Source organism: Cebus imitator, unplaced genomic scaffold (assembly GCF_001604975.1).
Source record: "Cebus imitator isolate Cc_AM_T3 unplaced genomic scaffold, Cebus_imitator-1.0 Scaffold356, whole genome shotgun sequence".
Lineage (NCBI taxonomy): Eukaryota > Metazoa > Chordata > Mammalia > Primates > Cebidae > Cebus > Cebus imitator.
The window spans coordinates 2,011,819-2,031,077 of NW_016107671.1; the positions used below are offsets into that span (position 1 = coordinate 2,011,819).

A 19,259-nucleotide genomic window follows, 5' to 3' on the forward strand; every position below is an offset into this window, starting at 1 on the left:
TGTTGACCAGGATAGTCTCGATCTCTTGACCTCATGATCCACCCGCCTCGGCCTCCCAAAGTGCTGGGATTACAGGCTTGAGCCACCGCGCCCGGCCAGAGAATTTTTTATTTTATTTAAGACAAGGTCTCACTTTGTCACCCAGGCTAGAGTACAATGGCGTGATCTCAGCTCACTGCAACCTCCGCCTCCTGGATTCAAGTGATTCTCCTGCCTCAGCCTCCAGAGTAGCTGGGATCATAGGCGTGTGCCACCACACCTGGCTAATTTTTGTATTTTCAGTAGAAACGGTTTCGCCATGTTGTCCAGGCTGGTCTCGAACTCCAGACATCACGTAATGCAGCCGCCTCGGCCTCCCAAAGTGCTGGGATTGCAGGAATGAGCCACCACGACCGGCCAGGTTTTTTTGTTGTTGTTAAGTATGCTTATTGATGATATCTGATATATTGCTATAATTACCAATATATGATTTTTTTTTTTTTTTACTGCATGATATCAGACAGGCTACTTTTCAGTTTCTGCATATAAAATGGTGAGAACTACAGTTTCTACCTCAAAAGACTGTTATGAGAAATAAGATACTACATATAAGGCACTTATAATAGTAAATAAGCATTTTTAAAAAGTCAGCTATATTACTAAAGATGAAGAATACTATATATGCCTCTTCCCATAATTATTTTAAAAATTCTCCTCAGGACTGTAATCCCAGCACTTTGGGGGGCTGAGGCAGGCAGACCACTTAGGTCAGGAATTCAAGATCAGCCTGGTCAACATGTTGAAATCCTGTCTCTATTAAAAATACAAAAATTAGCCAGGCATGGTGATGCATGCCTGTAATCCCAGCTACTTTGGAGGCTGAGACAGGAGAATCCCTTGAACCTGGGAGTGGAGGCTGAAGTGAGCCGAGATCGCACCACTGTACTCCAGCCTGGGCAACAGAACAAGACTCTGTCAAAAAAAAGAATTATAATGATAACTAATAAATTTCAAAGAATCACCTTGATCAGCAATTCTTCTTGATTATCAACAATTTACAAAAGGAGGGTACATAGATAAAGCAAATGTGGTAAGACACTAATTTTTTGATTTGGGTGATGAGGAAAAATATTAAATTACAACATAACAGTAACAAATCTACTGAGTACTCATTATGTGCCAAGCACTATCTAAGGGTTTTGCATATATTAATTCCTCTACTCAGAACTATCCTATATAGTAGAGTCTATCATTATCCTCATTTTACAGATGATGAAACTGTGGCACAAAGAGATGAAATAAATTGTCCCAAGCTCAAGCAGCTCTTAAGTGGCAGGTTGAGGACTAGAACTCTGCTAATTTAGCTCCATAACCCATATGACTATAACTATACTAATCTGCATCTCATGTGACCTGATAAATATGTGGCCTGAAACAGACTCATGCTGTCAAAAACTTCAAACCATTTCCCAATTTCTACTGTCTTTCCTTCCCTTCTAATAACCCCTTCCCTTGTTAACAGAGACCTCTCTACTAAAAACCCTATTGTATTATCACTCCTTAAAAGCCTCAAAAGCATCAAAGATCCTGTCACCAATCAAACCACCTCCTTACCTTGCCCTGCTTTAGAATTCAAGGTGGTGGGGATCAGAGAGACCTAGTGTGTAATTCCATCTAAACTGTAAACTCCTCAACTAATCACCATCGAATCAAAGTTCTGCATGGTGGCTCATGCCTGTAATCTCAGCACTTTGGGAGGCTGAGATGGTAGAATTGCTTGAGTCCAGGTTCGAGATCAGCCTGTGCAACATAGGGAGATCTCATTTCTACAAAAAATTTAAAAAATTAGTCGGGTGTGGGACCACATACCTGTGGTCTCAGCTACTGGGGAGGCTGAGGTGGGAGGATCACTTGAGCTGGGGAGGTCCAGGCTGCAGGGAGCGAGATTGTGCCACTGCACTCCAGCCTGGGGGACAGAGTGAGAGCCTGTCTCTGAAAAAAAAATTTTTTTTTGAGTAATAAAATAAAGCTCTACAGTTAGCCTCTCTTCAAGAGGTTTACTTGCAGACCATCCAAATGATAAGAAAGAGGCAGCTCCTAAGACAAACTAAATTATTACTAAATGTTCATGTCAATACCTACTGGAGACGGTGGCTCACGCCTGTAGTCTGAGCTACTGGAGAGGCTGAGGCAGGAGAATCGCTTGAACCTGGGAGGTGGAGGTTGCAGTGAGCCGAGATTGTGCCACCGTACTCCAGCCTGGGTAACAGACCCAGACTCTGTCTCAAAAAACAGACCTGGACTCCATCTCAAAAAAAAAAAACCATACTGGAAAGGGGTAGGAAGTTGGAATCTACCCTCATCCCTCATTACCCCATCACTCACTGAGAAGGAAGGCCAAAGCACCACGTGAGTGGACAGGGCATTTCAGGAGTTAAAGCTTAACCAGCTGAAGATTAACTGGAACAAGCCCGCATAGTCCGACAAAATAAAAAATCCACAGGAAGGGCTGGAATGTGATGGACGAGAGGGAGGAGAAAAGCTCTTTTGTAAACGGTTGAGTCCCAGCTGAAGGATTCTGAGGAGAATCTAACGACGCTAGGATCTGGAATGGCTGCTGTTTCTGAGGTGAGATTAGGAGAGGCAGGCATTAATAGGATATTGAGTGCAATCATGAATGTAAACAAGAGGGTGGCTTAGGAACTGGGTATCCCCAGTAATAAAATGAAAACAGCAAAGCAAGTCTAGAACATCACTAGTAAGAAAACTGTAATCTCTCAAAGAGGGAGTCATTATGCCATATTACAACTACTGCACCACTTGGGGAGAAATCATGTTTTCTATTAATTTTGCAGGTGGCTTTATCTGTCTTTTCCTTCCCAGCCTGATTAATGACAGGGCTGCCTCATTGTTCAGTCCAAGCTGATTTTCATACCTTCACAGAAGAGGGAAGCAAATGTCCCCACGCCCAGAAAAATAAAAATTACACTTCATGGAACAAAAAAGAAACATAAACTCATCTAGATTTTGACTTGCCTATATGCAACAGCAATCATTTCCTCCTCTCCCCGCTGCCTTCCTAAAGAACAGCAGGATTGGGAAAGGAGACAGAATCTTGAGACCTCGGGCCTTTGCTGGAGCCGGGCTTGGCTGATCACGACACACCCCCGCTAGCGCACTAGCTCCCTCAGTCTACCGCGCGCAAAACCCCATGGAATAACAGGGAGCCTGGAATAAAGCTGACCGGTCCCCGTATCAGGGAGAAAGGCCAGGTATACGAAGACTGAGCTGGAATCTGTCTCCGAGTTCCCCGCAGTTTCCATGGGAGGGAGCTCGGGTAAAGCTGTGCGATCTGCAGTTGTTCTTCAGACTACATCTTTTTGTTTGGGGGCCTTCATTCACTCCGGGGTTCATGCATCTAACTCGAAGCCATTCCGGGCCGCTGGACCTGCGCGGCCCTGAAGCGGGACAGCAGAGGACGCAGCAGGGCACTCGGCGCCCAGTCAGCGCCACAAACTGCACAGCTACTGCCTCCCGGCTCACACACAGGTCCGCGCCGCCCCCGCGCCACCCCCTCGCCCATTGCCTGGGTGCACGCTACCAACTTACCTCTCAGAGCCGACACCAGCAGGGAAGCCGGAAAGAATCGCGCGCGGAGGCCTGTGGGAAATGTAGTCCGCGGGTGGGAGGGAACAGGTCCCAGCGCCGACAGGCTGCGCGGAATGCGCAAGCGCGAACGTTGGAGCTCTGACAGCGCTCGCGTCGGGAGGGCCTTCCAGGCTGCCGGGAGATGAGGTGAGCCCCAGCCTGCGTTTGCTTCTGTCGCTGAGGAAGACTTTTTTTATTTTTTATTTTTATTGAGACAGAGTCTTGCTCTGTCGCCCAGGTTGGAGTGCAGTGACGTGATTAGAGCTTACTGCAGGCTCGACCTCCCGGGCTCATGCGACCCTCCCACCTGAGCCTCCAGAGTAGCTGGGACTGCAGGGGCGCGCCACCACACCCAACTAATTTTTTGTTTAATTTTTGCAGAGCCCAGATATCCCTATGTTACCAAAGCTGGGGTCCAACTCCTGGGCTCAAGAGATCCCTCCGCCTGAGCCTCCCAAAGTGCTGGGACTACAGGCGTGAGCCACTGGATTCAGCCACAGAGGATTTAGAAAGACGTTTTGGTACGAGCAGGTGCCTAATATGTGTACTAAACACCTAGCAGTTACTCACTGCATACACCCAAGCAAGGTGTGAGGAGCATACATCAGGCATGAGCATACTTGATGTATGCTCATCAGAAGCTGGAGCAGGACCTAGACCTAGAAAGGTCACCAGTGCTCACTGCGCGCTCGCTATCTCTCTCTCTCTCTCTCTCTCTCTCTCTCTCTCTCTCTCCCTCTCTCCTCTCTCTCCCCTCTCTCCCCTCTCTCCCCTCTCCCCCCTCTCCCCTCTCCTCTCGAGAATACATTTCTCCTGTCCTCTGTTCCTTCAGGAAAGAAATGGGATAAGCCCACCAGGGGACCACCGTGAGGCATCTTCTGTATCCCAAATTCTTCAATATATTAACTAATATATTAGTTATATATATATATATAAAGTTATATATAACTTTTTTATATAATATATATTATATATTATATATATATAATATAAAAGTTTTATATTAGTTATATAAAAAAAGAAATTCTTTAAGAATATAAAACTTTAGAAGATATTTGAAAATGCCTAGGTAATTTTGTTTCATTTGACAAAGAATGGGATATGCATGAAATAGGAGATAAATGAAAACTCTGAGCTACTTTATGACTACTAGGAAGGCGGCTGGGCTCATGCCTGTGATCCCAGCACTTTGGGAGGCCAAGGTGGGCAGATTACTTGAAGTCAGGAATTCGAGACCAGCCTGGCCAACATGGTGAACCCCTGTCTCTACTAAAATACAAAAATTAGCTGGGCGTGGTGGAGCATGCCTGTAATCCCAACTACTTAGGAGGCTGAGGTAGGAGAATTGCTTGAACCTGGGAGGCAGAAGTTGCAGTAAGCTGAGATGGTACCACTGCACTCCAGCCAGGGTGACAAACCAAGACCCCTCTCAAAAAAAGAAAAAAAAAAAAAAAAAAGGCTGGGCACTTTGGGAGGCCAAGGTGATTGGATCACCTGAGTTCTGGAATTCTAGACCAGCCTGGTCAACATGGTGAAACCTAGTCTCTACTAAAAATACAAAAAAAAAAAATTAGCCAGGCATGGTGGCGCATGCCTGTAGTCCCAGCTACTCGGGAGGCTGAGGCAGGAGAATTGTTTGAACTGGGGAGATGGAGGTTACAGTGACCCAATATTGTGCCATTGCACTTCAGCTAGGGCAAAAAGAGTGAAACTCTTGTCTCAAAAGAATAAATAAACAAGCAAAAAAACCTAAGAAAGCCCAGTCATCATAGTTTCATGTAGTTGTGTATGACTAAATTTATGTAAGGAAATCAACACTCCATTAAAAAAAAGCAATAAAAAGTATTATTAAAATAGATTTTCCATTTTCTTTCAGTTTCAACTAAGTTTTTCTTTTTTTTTTCCCAAACAAAGTCTTGTTCTGTCACCCTGGCTGGAGTGCGGTGGCATGATATCGTCTTACTGCAACCTCAGCCTCCCAGGTTCAAGGAATTCTCCTGCCTCAGCCTCCCTGAGTAGCTGGGATTACAGGCATGTGCCACCACACCCGGCTAACTTTTTGTGTTTTTAGCAGAGACCGGGTTTCACCATGCTGGCCGGGCTGGTCTCAAACTCCCAGACTCAAGTGATCTGTCTCAGCCTCCTCAACTGCTGGGATTACAGGCATGAGCCATGCACCTGGCCTTGTTTTGACTAAATTTTGAGGCTTTCTGACACTAGGGGCTACTTTCTTCAAACCCTCTCTGGTAAGGAGACTGCTGGAGGAGATAACTAACTGTAGGTCATTTTTCTTGTCAAACAGCACCAGACAATTAATGCCTAACTTCACTGAGGTACAAAGGAGGGATTTTTGGAAAAGGCCCTGCTCTGTGTCAAATGATGGGGTACTTGGTCCAACATCATGCTCACTGACTTTCTGAAATATGATTTTCTTCAGATTGTTTATTTTCTTGTCTCATTCAGTTTGAAAAGGGCTATTTGGACCTTCAATTCATCAGTCATGCAGAACAAGAGAGTTTCTTTCAGAGAATTTCATTTCTTTTTTCAGTATCTAAATCTGTACTATGAATATTTTCAGTTGTCCTCAGATGTCTGCAGTTTCTTAATAGAAAAAACCCCATGTGCCAAATGCTCCATTATTTGACACAGAGCAGCATCCTTTCCAAAAATCCTTTCATTGTACCTCCAAAACTGTCATTCTAGCCTTTTTGTTGTTGTTATTAACAGATCACGAACAGGCACAGTGGCTCAAGCCTGTAATCCGAGCATTTTGGGAGGCTGAGGCAGGCGAATGGCTTGAGCCCAGGAGTTTGAGACCAGCCTGGGCAACATGGTGAAATCCTGTCTCTACAAAAAATACAAAAATTAGCCAGGCATGGTGATGCACATCTGTAATCCCAACTACTTATTTTTTTCATATATATATATATATATATATATATATATATATATGATTTTAGTAACTTTGAAATCATAAGGAGTAAAGTTGCCTCACTAGGAATTAAATCCATGTTATTCCTCAGTATATTTCTGGAGCCTTCATTTATTCCAAAACTGTTTCTCATGGATGTACTTTACATTAAGTTTGCAGATTGAAAAAGTGGCCCAACGTTTACCAAACCTTGTGTTTTAATCATTTATGGTAATATCGTATAATTTATGACCTCAATTTTTGTTAAATACCTTCATGGCAAAGGCACTATCAGAAAGCTGCTGCAAAACCTCACACCAATAGCACTGGTGAAGGAGAAAGCCGCTGCTTTCTGCTTTCTTCTGCCTTCCTAATCTTGCATGAGTTTATCTCACTGGAAGAACATAGATCACATCTGGAATTCTAGAAGCAAGAGGGTCTAAAATTTGTAGGTTTTAGGCTTCCAGCCTCTGTAGCACAAAAAAGAGCATGGAGCACAGTAGAATACTTAAAACAACAACAAATGATAACCAGCACACTAGGTTTTTTTAAAACAATTATTTATTTATTTATTTTGAGACACAGTTTCACTCCTTGCCCAGGCTGGAGTGCATTGGTGCAATCTCGGCTCACTGCAACCTCCGCCTCCTGGGTTCAAGTGATTATCCTGCCTCAGCCTCCCGAGTACCTGGGACTACAGGTGCGTGCCACCATGCCTGGCTTTTTTTTTTTTTTTTTTATATTTAGTAGAGAGAGGGTTTTACCATGTTGGCCAGTCTCCTGACCTCAGGTGATCCACCCACCTTAGCCTCCCAAAGTGCTGGGATTACAGGTGTGAGCCACCATGCCCAGCCAGTTTTTTAAACAATTTAATATCATAATTTAATATTTGGTTTTGTTCTCAAAATTTCTCAAAAAAAAAAAGAAAAAAAATTTTTGCTACCGCAATGGTAGAAAGATATTCTATATTTTCTTCTAAAGTCCTTGCTTTGCCTTTTACGATTAGATCACTCATGCATCTGGAATTGATTTATGTATAGTGTGAGGTAAGGGTGAAGATTAATTTTTTAAATTAGAACAGATACACAACTGATCCAGTGCTTTTTATTAAAAAGACCACTGTTTCCTAACCACATGGCCAAAGAAACTTTATCACAAATTAGACAACCACATATGTGTGTGTGTGTTTGTGTGTGTGTGTGTGTAAAGAGAGAGACATCTTTTCAGGGCTCTTTATTTTGTTCCATTGGTCTATTTGTTCATTCTTGCACCAATAACATACCTGCAATAATGACTACAGTACAACTTGTCACATTAACAAGCTGAAGGAGGAAAACATTGTATCAATGAGCCAAAAAGACATCTTACGATATTTAGCAGGTATTTCTATTAAAAGAAAAAAAAAGAAAAATTAAACAGGAACTGAAAGAGACAACTGAACCACAATAAAATCTATTTTTGGGTAGCCCCGGGGCCCAGTTAGACTTGTCCATGAGCAGAACCACTGCAGAGAGTCCCCACTACGTCAATGCCTAATAAAGTCAGGCCATCCTCAAAACCCCAGAACTGAAGAGCTACCAGTGTGAACCTCCAACCTGTAACAGATGTGTGGAGTGAGCCCAGCAAACCCATGGGGGAAAGGCTGTCTGAGAACCAGCCAACATCCCAGTGTGTCCAAGTAGGTCACAGAGTTAAGGAGGAGTCTTCTGGAGCCTTACGAGTTAATGTCGTTTGGCCGGGTGTGGTGGCTCACGTCTGTAATCCCAGTACTTTGGGAGGCTGAGGCAGGCGGATCACGTGAGGTCAGGAGCTCAAGACCACCCTGACCAACATGGTGAAACCCCCTCTCTACTAAAAATACAAAAATTAGCCAGGCATGATGGTGGATGACTGTAATCCCAGCTACTCGGGAACCTGAGGCAGGAGAATTGCTTGAACTGGGGAGGCAGGGGTTGCAGTGGGCCAAGATCGCGCCATTGCACTCCAGCCTAGGTGACAGAGCGAGACTCTTTGAAAAAAAAAAAAAAGAGTTCATGTTGTTTGCACTGTTGGGTTTTGGACTTACGTGGCACCAGTTTTTTTTCTTCCCGATTTCTTTCAGAATATGAATGTGTAGGCTATGCCTGTCCCACCATTGTGTTTTGGGAGTAAAATTCTTGCTTGATTTCATGGACTAACAGCTGGAGGAAAATTTGCCTCAGGATAAATCATGCCTTGTTTCACCATACCTGATCTAGATGAGAACGAACTTTTGAGTTTGTGCTGGAAAGAGCTAAGACTGTGGGGCAGTCAGAGGGGAGTGAATGTATTTTACATGTGAGAAGAACATCAATTTGGGAGGCCAGAGAAGACATGCTATAGTTTGAATTTGTCCCCAAGTTTTAGGGAGAAACTTGATACCCAATTCAATAGTATTAAGAGGTGGAAACTTTAAGAAGTGATTGGGCTATGAGGGATCTGCTTTCATGAATGGATTAATGCCATTATCACAGGAGTGGGTTCCTTATCAAAAGATGAGTTGGGCTTCCTCTTGCCCTCTCTGCCTTTCTGCCATAAGATGATGGAGCAGGAAGGTCCTTATGAGATGCCAGCCTCCTAGTCTTGCAATTCCTATCCTACAGAACTGTGAGCCATTTTCTGCTGTTCATTGTAAATTACCCAGTCTGTGGTGTTTTTTTGTTTGTTTGTTTGTTTGTTTGTTTGAGATTGAGGTTTGCTCCTGTTGTCCAGGCTGAAGTGCAATGGTGCAATCTCAGCTGACTGCAACCTCTATCTCCCAGGTTCAAGCGATTCTCCTGCCTCAGCCTCCCAAGTAGCTGGGATTACAGGCATGTAACACCACGCCTGGCTAATTTAGTATTTTTAGTAGAGAAAGAGTTTCACCATCTTGGCCAGGTTAGTCTCAAACTCCTAACCTCAAGCAACCCACCCACCTCAGCCTCCCAAAGTGCTGGAATTACAGGCGTGATCCATCAAGCCAAGCGAGTATCTTCACAAAATAGACTAAGCAAAAGGTAATAATTTTTGTGTTGAATTCCTATTTTTATATGTATTCTTCATTCTTCTTGTAAAGCCAGTGAAGCTAAGATAAATGACAATAATAGAAACCATCTAAAAGATACTTTGAGGCCAGGCACAGTGGCTCATGCCTGTAATCCCAGCTCTTTGGGAGGCTGAGGTGGACAGATCACGAGGTCAGGAGATAGAGACCATCCTGGCCAACATGGTGAAACTCTGTCTCTACTAAAAATGTAAAAAATTACCTGGGCATTGTGGCATGCACCTGTAATCCCAATTACTTGGGAGGTTGAGGCAGGAGAATCGCTTGAACCCAGGAGTTGGAGGTTACAGTGAGCCGAGATAGCGCCTCTGCACTCCAGTGTGGTTACCATCTGAAAAAGAAAAAAGATACTGTGACGGAATCATGTCATTTTTTATAACATTGTTGCATTGCTCAAGTCAGAAAACCTAAAATCTGGATACATATTTAAATGAAAACAGGCCAGGCCCCAGGGTATTCCTAGTAAATCATTTTATGTTTTAAAATTGTTTTAAGACTATTGAGTCCAATTTACTGATACTTTTTTGTGAATGTTTACATGTATCTTAAGTAAAATTGACCCATATTTTGCTTTTTAGGGGGTATTTATCCTCCTCTAATTTTATGTTGGGATATTTGCCTTATAAAATGATCTAGTAAAATTTTGTTACAGGTTATATATTCGTTTTTGTTTTTAGACAGAGTCCTGCTCTGTAGCCCGGGCTGGAGTGTAGTGGCATGACCATGGCTCACTGCAACCTCTGCCTCCCTGGTCCTGGTTCAAATAATTCTCCTGCCTCAGCTTCCTGAGTAGCTGGGATTACAGGCACACGCCACCACGCCCAGCTAGTTTTTGTATTTTTAACAAAGACGGGGTTTCACCATGTTGTCCAGGCTGGTCTTGAACTCCTAACCTCGTGATCCACCCACCTCTGCCTCCCAAAGTGCTGGGATTATGGGCGTGAGCCACCGTGCCCAGCCAAGTTATATATTCTAAAGCTTTAAAGCTTTTTACTGCCTGTAAAACTATGGATTGTAGTTTTTAAAAAACATCATAACTGTACTTTTCCCCCTTTATTTATGGATTAGTTCAGGGTTTTTTTGTATCTGGAGTCAATTTTTATCATTTAGGTTTCTCTAGATTGAAACATATTGAAATATATGCATATAGTAATACTGAAACATATTGAAATATATGTATACAGTAAATATATGTATATAGTAATATGTAACAAATATTTTTTAAAAATCTCCTTATTATGTAGCTATTTCACCTTTTCCACACATAAAGCTATGAGTCATGTTTTTCCCTCAATAACTGCCAATCCATATTAATGTTCTTTTAAAAGGGAATATCTTTAGTCTATTAACTATTCCATTAATTTATCATAAAACTACTTCCTGTTATTCACCTTACCTTTAAAAAATTTCTGGCTTAAGTTAATTCTTATTTTTCCGCATCACACCTGTTACGTGATAGTTATTGTATGTATATGAATAGAGTGAACAAGACAAATATTCCCAACTATCTCCTTTATCAAACTCTCATTCGCCAAGTCAATATTCCCCCTACCCTAATGGGACAACTAGGAATCACCCCTAGAGTCCACAGCCCAACAAAATTACTCAAACAATCCAATCCTAAGCTTACCAGCATGCCTAACCCTGCCTTATCCATTCCTTCCCAGAAAAACCCCCAATGCTCTGCCCTCACCCCTTCTGCATCCTGATACAACACCTGGGCGCTTCTTTATGTGACTCTGCGTGGCATGCCACACCTCCTGTTTCTAGGATCTGAGTATAAACTTCTTCCTTTATGACAATCATTTCCATGTCTGCCTGTCTCACCATGATTGATTAAAGCAAATCCCAAGCACATTTTAACACAAAGATCCTAAAATGTTCCATACACTGTATTTGATGGATAAGTCTCTTAAGTCTCCTTTAATATGTAGGATTCCACTTTAATCTTTTTTTTTTTTGACATGTATTGGTTAAAAAAACTAGGCCATCACTTCTGCAGAATTTCCCGAATTGTGCATTTGTTTGTTTGTGTCATTAATTTGTTCTTTTATTCCCCATGTTTCTTGTAAACCGGTAATTAGGTTTATAGACTAACTTGTACTTCTCAATGAATTTAGGGGACCAAGAAAACTTCACAGGTATCCACTGTGTGCATCCATTACATCACATCAGGTGCATCTGGCTGTTCTTATTTAGAGATTGTTAATATGGATTAGTGTCCTGGCATTCTGCTTCATGCAGTATAAGCTTCCTATCCATTTTTCACCTAATGGTCTTGGCATCCACTACTATCACCACCAAAATATATTATTTTGTAAAATTAAAAAGTGTAATTTTCAAATTCAATCATTCCTTTGACCTTTTAACCAGTTGGAATTCTCTAATAATAAACAACTTTCCTTCACCAACTTTTGTTTGTCTTGAAATATAGTTCCTAAAGTATAGGCAAGTTAAATGTTCCATTCTTTTCCTTTATTTGTTAATAATGCTCTTGTATGCTGCATAACTAATTAATGCATTTGGTTCAGAAAAAAAAAAAGAAGCTCAAAGGTTGGAGCGGTCATGACAAAAGGACAGAGGAGCCAATTTGAGGGGATTGCCACTGGCCAAATACAGGACAATTTAGCATTTTTAAAAAGCTACAATTTAAAAAAAATTAATACAGTTTTATAATACAAGTGATTTTTAATTTCCAAATAGTTTCATGTTATCCTTTGTCAATTTTTGATATTGACTGGGGCCGACTGGGGCCAGAGAATGCTGACTGTAGATTTTCTTTTTTTTGAGATAGGGTCTTGATCTGTCAGTCAAGCTGGAGTGCAGTGGTGCAATCATAGCTCACTGCAGCCTCAACTCTTGGGTTCAAGTGATCCTCCCACCTCAGTCTCCTGAGTAGCTAGGACTACAGGCATGCACCACCAAGCCCAGGTAATTTTTAAACTTTCTTGGTAGAGGGTCTCATGATGTTGTCCAGGCTGGTCTCGAACTTCTGACCTCAAGCAATCCTCCTTACTTGGCCTCCCAACATGCTGGATTTACAGGCATAGGCTGCCTCACCTGTTCTAGGATATCTGTTTTTTAATGAACAAATTGAAAAGGAATTTCTTACTTTCAATATTTTAACAAGAATAAGATATCTCAAGTTCAATGAGAAGTAAATGTTGGTGGAAGGCATTTCTAAATTCATTATGCCCAAAGCCTTTAGTATGAATTATCCAAAAAGAAGTATTAAGTATGATAAAAGAAAGTTTAGTGGCTTAAAACAAAAACCATTTTATCATATCTCATGTTTCTGTGGGTCAGAAATTTGGGCAGGGGCTCAGCTGGTCAGTCAGTTCTTCCATTCTACATGGCATCAGTTGAGGTCACCAAGTCACTCAGTGGCATTTAGCTGGTAGCTGGTCTGGTGCATCCAAAATTTTACTCCAATCTCTGGTGTCTTGGTGGATGTCAAGAAAACAGGGTTCAGCAGGATGCCTCTCCCTCACTACGTAGTGTCAGGGCTTCTCCATGTGGTCTCTTCAGGAAGGTGGCCAGACTTTGGGACATGACATTTCTCTCATTTCATGAGATGAAGTAACTCTATTAGTATGGTAAAGTCTGAGTCAAGAAACCAGCACAGCACTACATCTACCATATTCTACAGGGCAAAGCAGTCACAGTCTGCCTATATACAACAGAGGGGATATAAATTCACCTCTTGATCAGAAGAGTATCAAATTGCTGCACTCTTATATGACCATTTCATAAATTAAAAAAATTATAGCACAGAGCAGTTAAGCATCTTGTCCAGGACGACACAAAGTGATGGGATAGGGATGACGGTGTCTTTCTCACATTTCTTATAACAGGATTACTTTTTAGAACAAATGTGCTGAAGTTTCAGGTTTGAATGATGATGGAATATATTACATTATCATACTCTTCTAATAGTATAAAACCTCTTATGCCAAATCAGTTGCATGTAGGGATCAAAAGAGATTAATTACTACATTCATAGAATGTTCTGTAACACAGAAGTTGAAAACACTTTCTTATATTTTTACATTATGAATTTTCAGATGATGGGTAAGGTGTGAATGTTGCCTAAAGGCCTTCTTACATTCCTTACATTCATAGGGTTTCTCACCAGAATGAATTCTCAGATGCTGAATAAGGGATGAATTAAGTCTAAAGGCCTTCCTACATTCCTTACACTCAAAGGGTTTTTCGCCAGTATGAATGCTCTGATGTAGAGTAAGCTTTTGGCGCAATCTAAAGGCCTTCCCACATTCCTTACATTTATAGGGTTTCTCACCAATATGAATACTCTGATGCTGTGTGAGTTGTGAAAGTAGTCTAAAGGCCTTCCCGCATTCCTTACAGTCATAGGGCTTAACACCAATATGAATACTCTGATGTGAAATAAGTTGTGAGTAACGACTAAAGGCCTTCCAGCATTCCTTACATTCATAAGGTTTTTCACCAGTATGAATTCTGTGATGGAGAATAAGATGATAACCACGACTAAAGGTCTTTCCACATTCCTTACATTCATAGGGTTTCTCCCCAGTATGAATTCTCTGATGGAGTGTTAGTTGTTGTCGCACTCTAAAGGCCTTCCCGCATTCCTTACATTCATAGGGTTTCTCACCAGTATGAAGTTTGTGATGTACTCTAAGACCAGAGCCACACAAAAAGGCTTTCCCACATTCTTTGCATTCATAGAACCTGTCAGCACTATTAAGCTTCTGATGCCGAGTCAGGTGTGCATACTGTCTAAAGGCCTTCCCACACTCTGTACAGACATAGGGTTTCTCACCAGTATGAATCCTCTGATGCAGAGTAAGTTGTCCTCGTACCCTAAAAGCCTTCCCACATTCTTTACATTCATAGGGCTTCTCACCAATATGCATTTTCTGATGTACTCTAAGATCGGCACCACATATGAAAGCTTCCTCACATTCCTTACATTGGTAGAGTTTTTCACCAGAATGAAGTCTCTTATGTCGAGTAAGGTGTGCAGTCTGTCTGAAGGCCATCCCACATTCCTTACATTCATAGGGTTTTTCACCAGTATGAATTCTGTGATGAAAAGTAAGCTGTTGGCGCACTCTGAACGCCTTCCCACATTCCTTACATTCATAGGGTTTATCGACAAAATGAAGTCTCTGATGTGCAGTAGCAGACGTGCGTTTTTGGTAACAGGATACTTTTTCAGATGGCATTTTCACATTACTGAAGTATCTTTCTAGAGGTCTCTCTTGTCTTTCAATTTTTTCTTTGGATTCCCAATCATTTTTTAAAATGAGACCCTTAAGGCCATGGTTTTTAATTCTTTCCATTATCTTCCACTGGGATAAATTTATTTCATAAATGTCATTTTCTAAAGACAACTTCTTGGCCTCATACTTGGTCTGCAAATCTAAAATAAGACAAGAAAGCAAACACATGCTGTTTTCTTTTACTAAAAGAAGCAACATTTCTAATGTAGAAATGAAACACAACTTAGGTGATCCTCAACCAAACTCTAAAATATTGGTATACAATCTGAAAACAAAAAAAGTAAAAGAGAACATCAGGAAAAATGAGAGTTCATACAAAATAGCAAGATTGGTGATTAAGTAAACATTTTAAGTCATTGGTTCTCATATGGCAGCGTGGACCAAAATCACCATGTAGCTTGTTACTAACGCTGAGGCTTAGACAACACTCAAACCACCTGGATCAGACTCTGCAGTCCTGGAAGGATGTTCAATATTCTCTACACGATCATTCTGATGAGAGGCTGAGAATCTATACTCAATATTTTTTTCATCTTTCTTCATTCTTAGAATCCAGTCAAATTCACTGTGATTAAGAAGGCTTCTGCTTATCTATATCATATGATCTCAAATCAGTGTCCCTTTTCTGCTACCTGGAGAGGCCTCCTTGCAGATCTCACATGTCCTAACTTACTTCCATCTCTTAGGACTCTTCACGGTCTGTACTATCTCCCACAGATCTCCTGATTGGGCTTTTTGCATGGCTGGCTCCTTTTCATCCTGAGGTCTTAGATTAAAGGTCATTTCCTTTAAGGTTGACCCTATTGATAGTCCCTAAAAATCCATGTTGCTATTCTCTATTTCTTACCTTTATAATACCTCTCAATTTAAAAATTATATATTAACTTCTCCATTTGTTATACTGCTTATTCTTACCTATAAACCTCCTCAAGGACAGAAACAATCCCTACTTTACATTAAGTAATAAATGCTAAGCATATAATAGGTTTTACTCATTTAATTCCCATAGTTATATACTTGTCCTAAATTTATCTCTCTGCCTCTTGTCTCTCATGCCTTACAAAAATGATTAAATATTCTCTTTATTCGTCCAGGGTAGCCCAGCTAAATACATGAATGGAACAGGTGGCTGTATATTCCTATACATCCATCACTGCTTATGCCCTTATATGCAGTGTCTACCCATTTGCTCTTTCACATAGCTATGGGTAACTTTTCTTTATCACTACACCATAGCAAAGGTATTGAGAAGTTCTACCTACTCTATCTCCCCTTCAACTTATTCTATTACTCATTCATTTGACAGATATTCAACGGCTTTTGTTCTTTCCTCCCATGGCTCAAGTTTTCTCCTTTCAATTTCCTAATAGTCAAGGCGATTTCTGTATTTTTAGGAAAGCTGTATCAGTGATTTTTCAGATAGGAAAACATGTTTATATCTTATTGAAGTTCTTATGAAATTCTTGGCACAAAAAGATGGGATAAGCTGGTAACTCAGTAATGTGGACAAAAGTAATGTGCACATTCAAATGTTATAGTCATCTGAATATGAAGGGCTTACAAACAGAAGTAATGTTAGATATAGGCCAAGGATGGAAAGCCAGCAGCAGAAACAGAGGAAAATCTAAGTGCTGAATGAGTTGTGTATGAGAGAGAAACAGGATGAGGGTTTCAATTATTACAATGTAGTCTCTATTAAAAAGTTGAAATCTAGATACACACTAGGAGTTAGCAAAAAAAAGTTGAAATCATACAGACATTTTCTACAAAACCTAGAAATTAACAAAAGAAGCAAAAGTAAAATCTACCTGAATATTCAAAAGTCTATATTAAATAACTTTTAAATCTGAAAATAAGATCTGAAACAGTATTTTTGGTTTTTGCTTTCTTATTTGTTTTTTGAGATGGAGTCTTGCTCTGTCACCCAGGTTGGGGTGCAGTGGCATGACCTCGTCTCACTGCAGCCTCTGCCTCCTGGATTCAAGTAATTCTCCTGCCTCAGCCTCCAGAGTAGCTGGGATTATAGGCATGTGCTACTATACTTGGCTAATTTTTTCTGTATTTTTAATAGAGATGGGGTTTCACCATGTTGGACAGGCTGGTCTCAAAGTCTTGACCTCAAGTGATCCTCCCACCTCCGCCTCCCAAAGTGCTGGGATTACATACATGAGCCAGGGTCCCTGGCTGTATTTTTGTTTTTTAGAAAATAATGGTAGGCTGAGTGCAGTGGCTCACACCTGTAATCCCAGTACTTCAGGAGGCCAAGGCAGGAGGATTTCCTCAGCCCAAGAGTTCGAGACCAGCCAGAGTAACATGGCAAGACCTCATTTCTACAAAAAACAAATTAAAAAATTAGCTGGATGTGGTGGTGTGTGTTATAGTACCAGCTACGTGGGAGACTGAGGTAGGAGGACTGCTTAAACCCAGGAGGTCAATTGTGCAGTGGGCTGTGTGTATGACACTGCACTCCAGTCTGCGTGACAGAGCAAGACCCTTTTTCTTAAAGAAAAAGTAAGTCTATATTTTGAAAACCTCCACGTAAGTATCTATAAAACATAACCATGGTGCTTAGAAGAAACTTTAAAAACTAAAACCCAGCAATAAAAGTGAAAAACATCATTAAAAGTCTTACTCAAGGCTGGGCACACTCATGCCTGTAATCCCAGCACTTTGGGAGGCCAAGGTGGGGGGAATCACAAGGTCAGGAGAGTGAGACCAGCCTAGCTACCACGGTGAAACCTCATCTCTACTCAAGCTTGGTTCCTATTCTACTTTAAAAATAAATACAACACTTTGGGAGGCTGAGGCGGGTGGATCACGAGGTCAAGAAATCGAGACCATCTGGTTAACATGGTGAGACCCCATCTCTACTAAAAATACAAAAATTAGCTGGGCGTGGTGGCGTACGCCTGTAGTCCCAGCTACACGGGAGGCTGAGGCAGAAGAATCGCTTGAACCCAGGAGGCGGAGGTTGTGGTGAGCTGAGAATGCGTCATTGCACTCCAGCCTGGGTAACAAGAACAAAACTCCATCTCAAATAAATAAATAAATAATAAATAAATAAATAAAAATAAAAGTGGAAACAGGGCATGGTGGCTCAAACGCCTGTAATCCCAGCACTTTGGCAGGCCAAGGCAGGTGGATCACCTGAGGTCAGTTCGAGACCAGCCTGGCCAACATGGTGAAACCTGTCCCTACTAAAAATACACAAAATTAGCCAGCTGTGGTAGTGAACACCTGTAATCCCAGCTACTCGGGAGGCTGAGGCAGGAGAATTGTTTGAACTCGAAGGTGGAGGTTGCAGTGAGCCAAGATTGCGCCACTGCACTCCAGCCTGGGTGACAAGAGTGAAACTTTGTCTCAAAAATAAAATAAAATGCAAAAGAGAAAAACAGCTGAATCAAAATATACAGCGGTTGTCAATAGTGAACCAGAGAGCACCACCCCACCCCACAGCTCCATCAAAGAGGAGGAAAACTGGAGAGAACAATAATAAAAAAGATGAGTGGTGAATAGGACAAATAACTGGTTCTTTTAGTATCCCCAGCTAAGACCTTAATTTGTTCCCCAGGTCGCAGACCTTTCCTCCTTGGGCCATAGACCTTTAAAGAGGGCTTTCTCAACAACATAAGGATGTGCCTCTTCCCCAACAATCTGGGGTTCCCTGTGGTGACAGCTTCTTCTTGCCTGACTGGCCCTTACCTGGACATTGTCCTCTTCTTTTCCTCACAACTTTCCAAGGCTCTTTTCCTTGCTCCAATAAGGAAATCACATCTGGTTTAGAAATGAAGCATCCTGCTCAGAAGAAAAACAATATAAGGTACATTGAAATAAAAAATAAATTCAAAATTACTTTGATTCAGTCTTGGTTAAAGTATATAGCAAAACAGTAATTGAGAGAAAGAAAAAAAAACAGTAATTGATAAGGCAAAACAAAGAAGGGAAAGATGTTTTAAAAACATTTACATTAAGGTTACGCATTAGAGATTAGAGAGGGAATAAAAAAATCTTTCTAAAATCTATATTCACAGAAGTGTTTCTTTTTCAGAGGTAATAGTGGTTGAGATCACAGACTGTCAAGTGCAAATCCTGCCTGAGCCACAACCTAGTTGTGTGACCTTGGGCAAGTTACTTCTACGCTACCTTTTCCTTCCCGATAAAATAGGGATAATCATAGTACCTATCTTACATGAGTATTAAGATTATATTAGTATGTCTGTATCTACACACTGCCTAGAGTATATACCAAACACTATATTTCATTAGCTATTGGTTATTGTTATTTGGTAAGAGAAAAAATAAGAAGCTTCCTGGGACATGTATTATTATGACTTGGATATTCAAACAATGTTAAATTAAATGTAAAGTTCTTGGATTTTTTTTTTTTTTTTTT

General features: G+C 41.1%; 2 protein-coding genes and 2 long non-coding RNA genes across 11 annotated transcripts in view; 1 reads left to right on the forward strand and 3 right to left on the reverse strand.

Moving 5' to 3' along the window:
• LOC108287860 overlaps nucleotides 1-186 on the reverse strand; it is a 22,740-nt gene extending 22,554 nt beyond the window's left edge. The window contains exon 1 of the long non-coding RNA XR_001818490.2: nucleotides 156-186. This is a non-coding gene — a long non-coding RNA (uncharacterized LOC108287860). The remainder of the gene's footprint in view (nucleotides 1-155) is intronic.
• The window catches only part of ZFP14 (ZFP14 zinc finger protein), a 21,047-nt gene extending 17,376 nt beyond the window's left edge, over nucleotides 1-3,671 (reverse strand). For 6 of the 8 annotated variants that reach the window (XM_017506484.2, XM_017506482.2, XM_017506480.2 and 3 more), the window contains exon 1: nucleotides 3,589-3,671. The gene's annotated coding sequence lies outside the window, so the exon portion shown is untranslated. Of the gene's footprint in view, nucleotides 1-1,848; nucleotides 1,911-3,588 lie in introns of those variants that run through there. The other 2 variants (XM_017506481.2, XM_037730728.1) reach the window with 1 other exon arrangement.
• Nucleotides 3,672-12,503: 8,832 nt separating this feature from the next.
• Nucleotides 12,504-18,575, forward strand: LOC119467954. Its single transcript, XR_005196586.1, has 3 exons — nucleotides 12,504-12,530; nucleotides 14,730-14,782; nucleotides 18,438-18,575. It is a non-coding gene; the product is annotated as an uncharacterized LOC119467954 (long non-coding RNA).
• ZFP82 (ZFP82 zinc finger protein) overlaps nucleotides 12,855-19,259 on the reverse strand; it is an 8,461-nt gene continuing 2,056 nt past the window's right edge. Inside the window, exons 2-3 of the mRNA XM_017506485.2 lie at nucleotides 18,569-18,661; nucleotides 12,855-15,006 (exon numbers count right to left, since the gene is read on the reverse strand). Of these exons, the coding sequence (XP_017361974.1) occupies nucleotides 13,637-15,006; nucleotides 18,569-18,661 (1,463 nt within the window). The 3' untranslated portion in view covers nucleotides 12,855-13,636. The remainder of the gene's footprint in view (nucleotides 15,007-18,568; nucleotides 18,662-19,259) is intronic.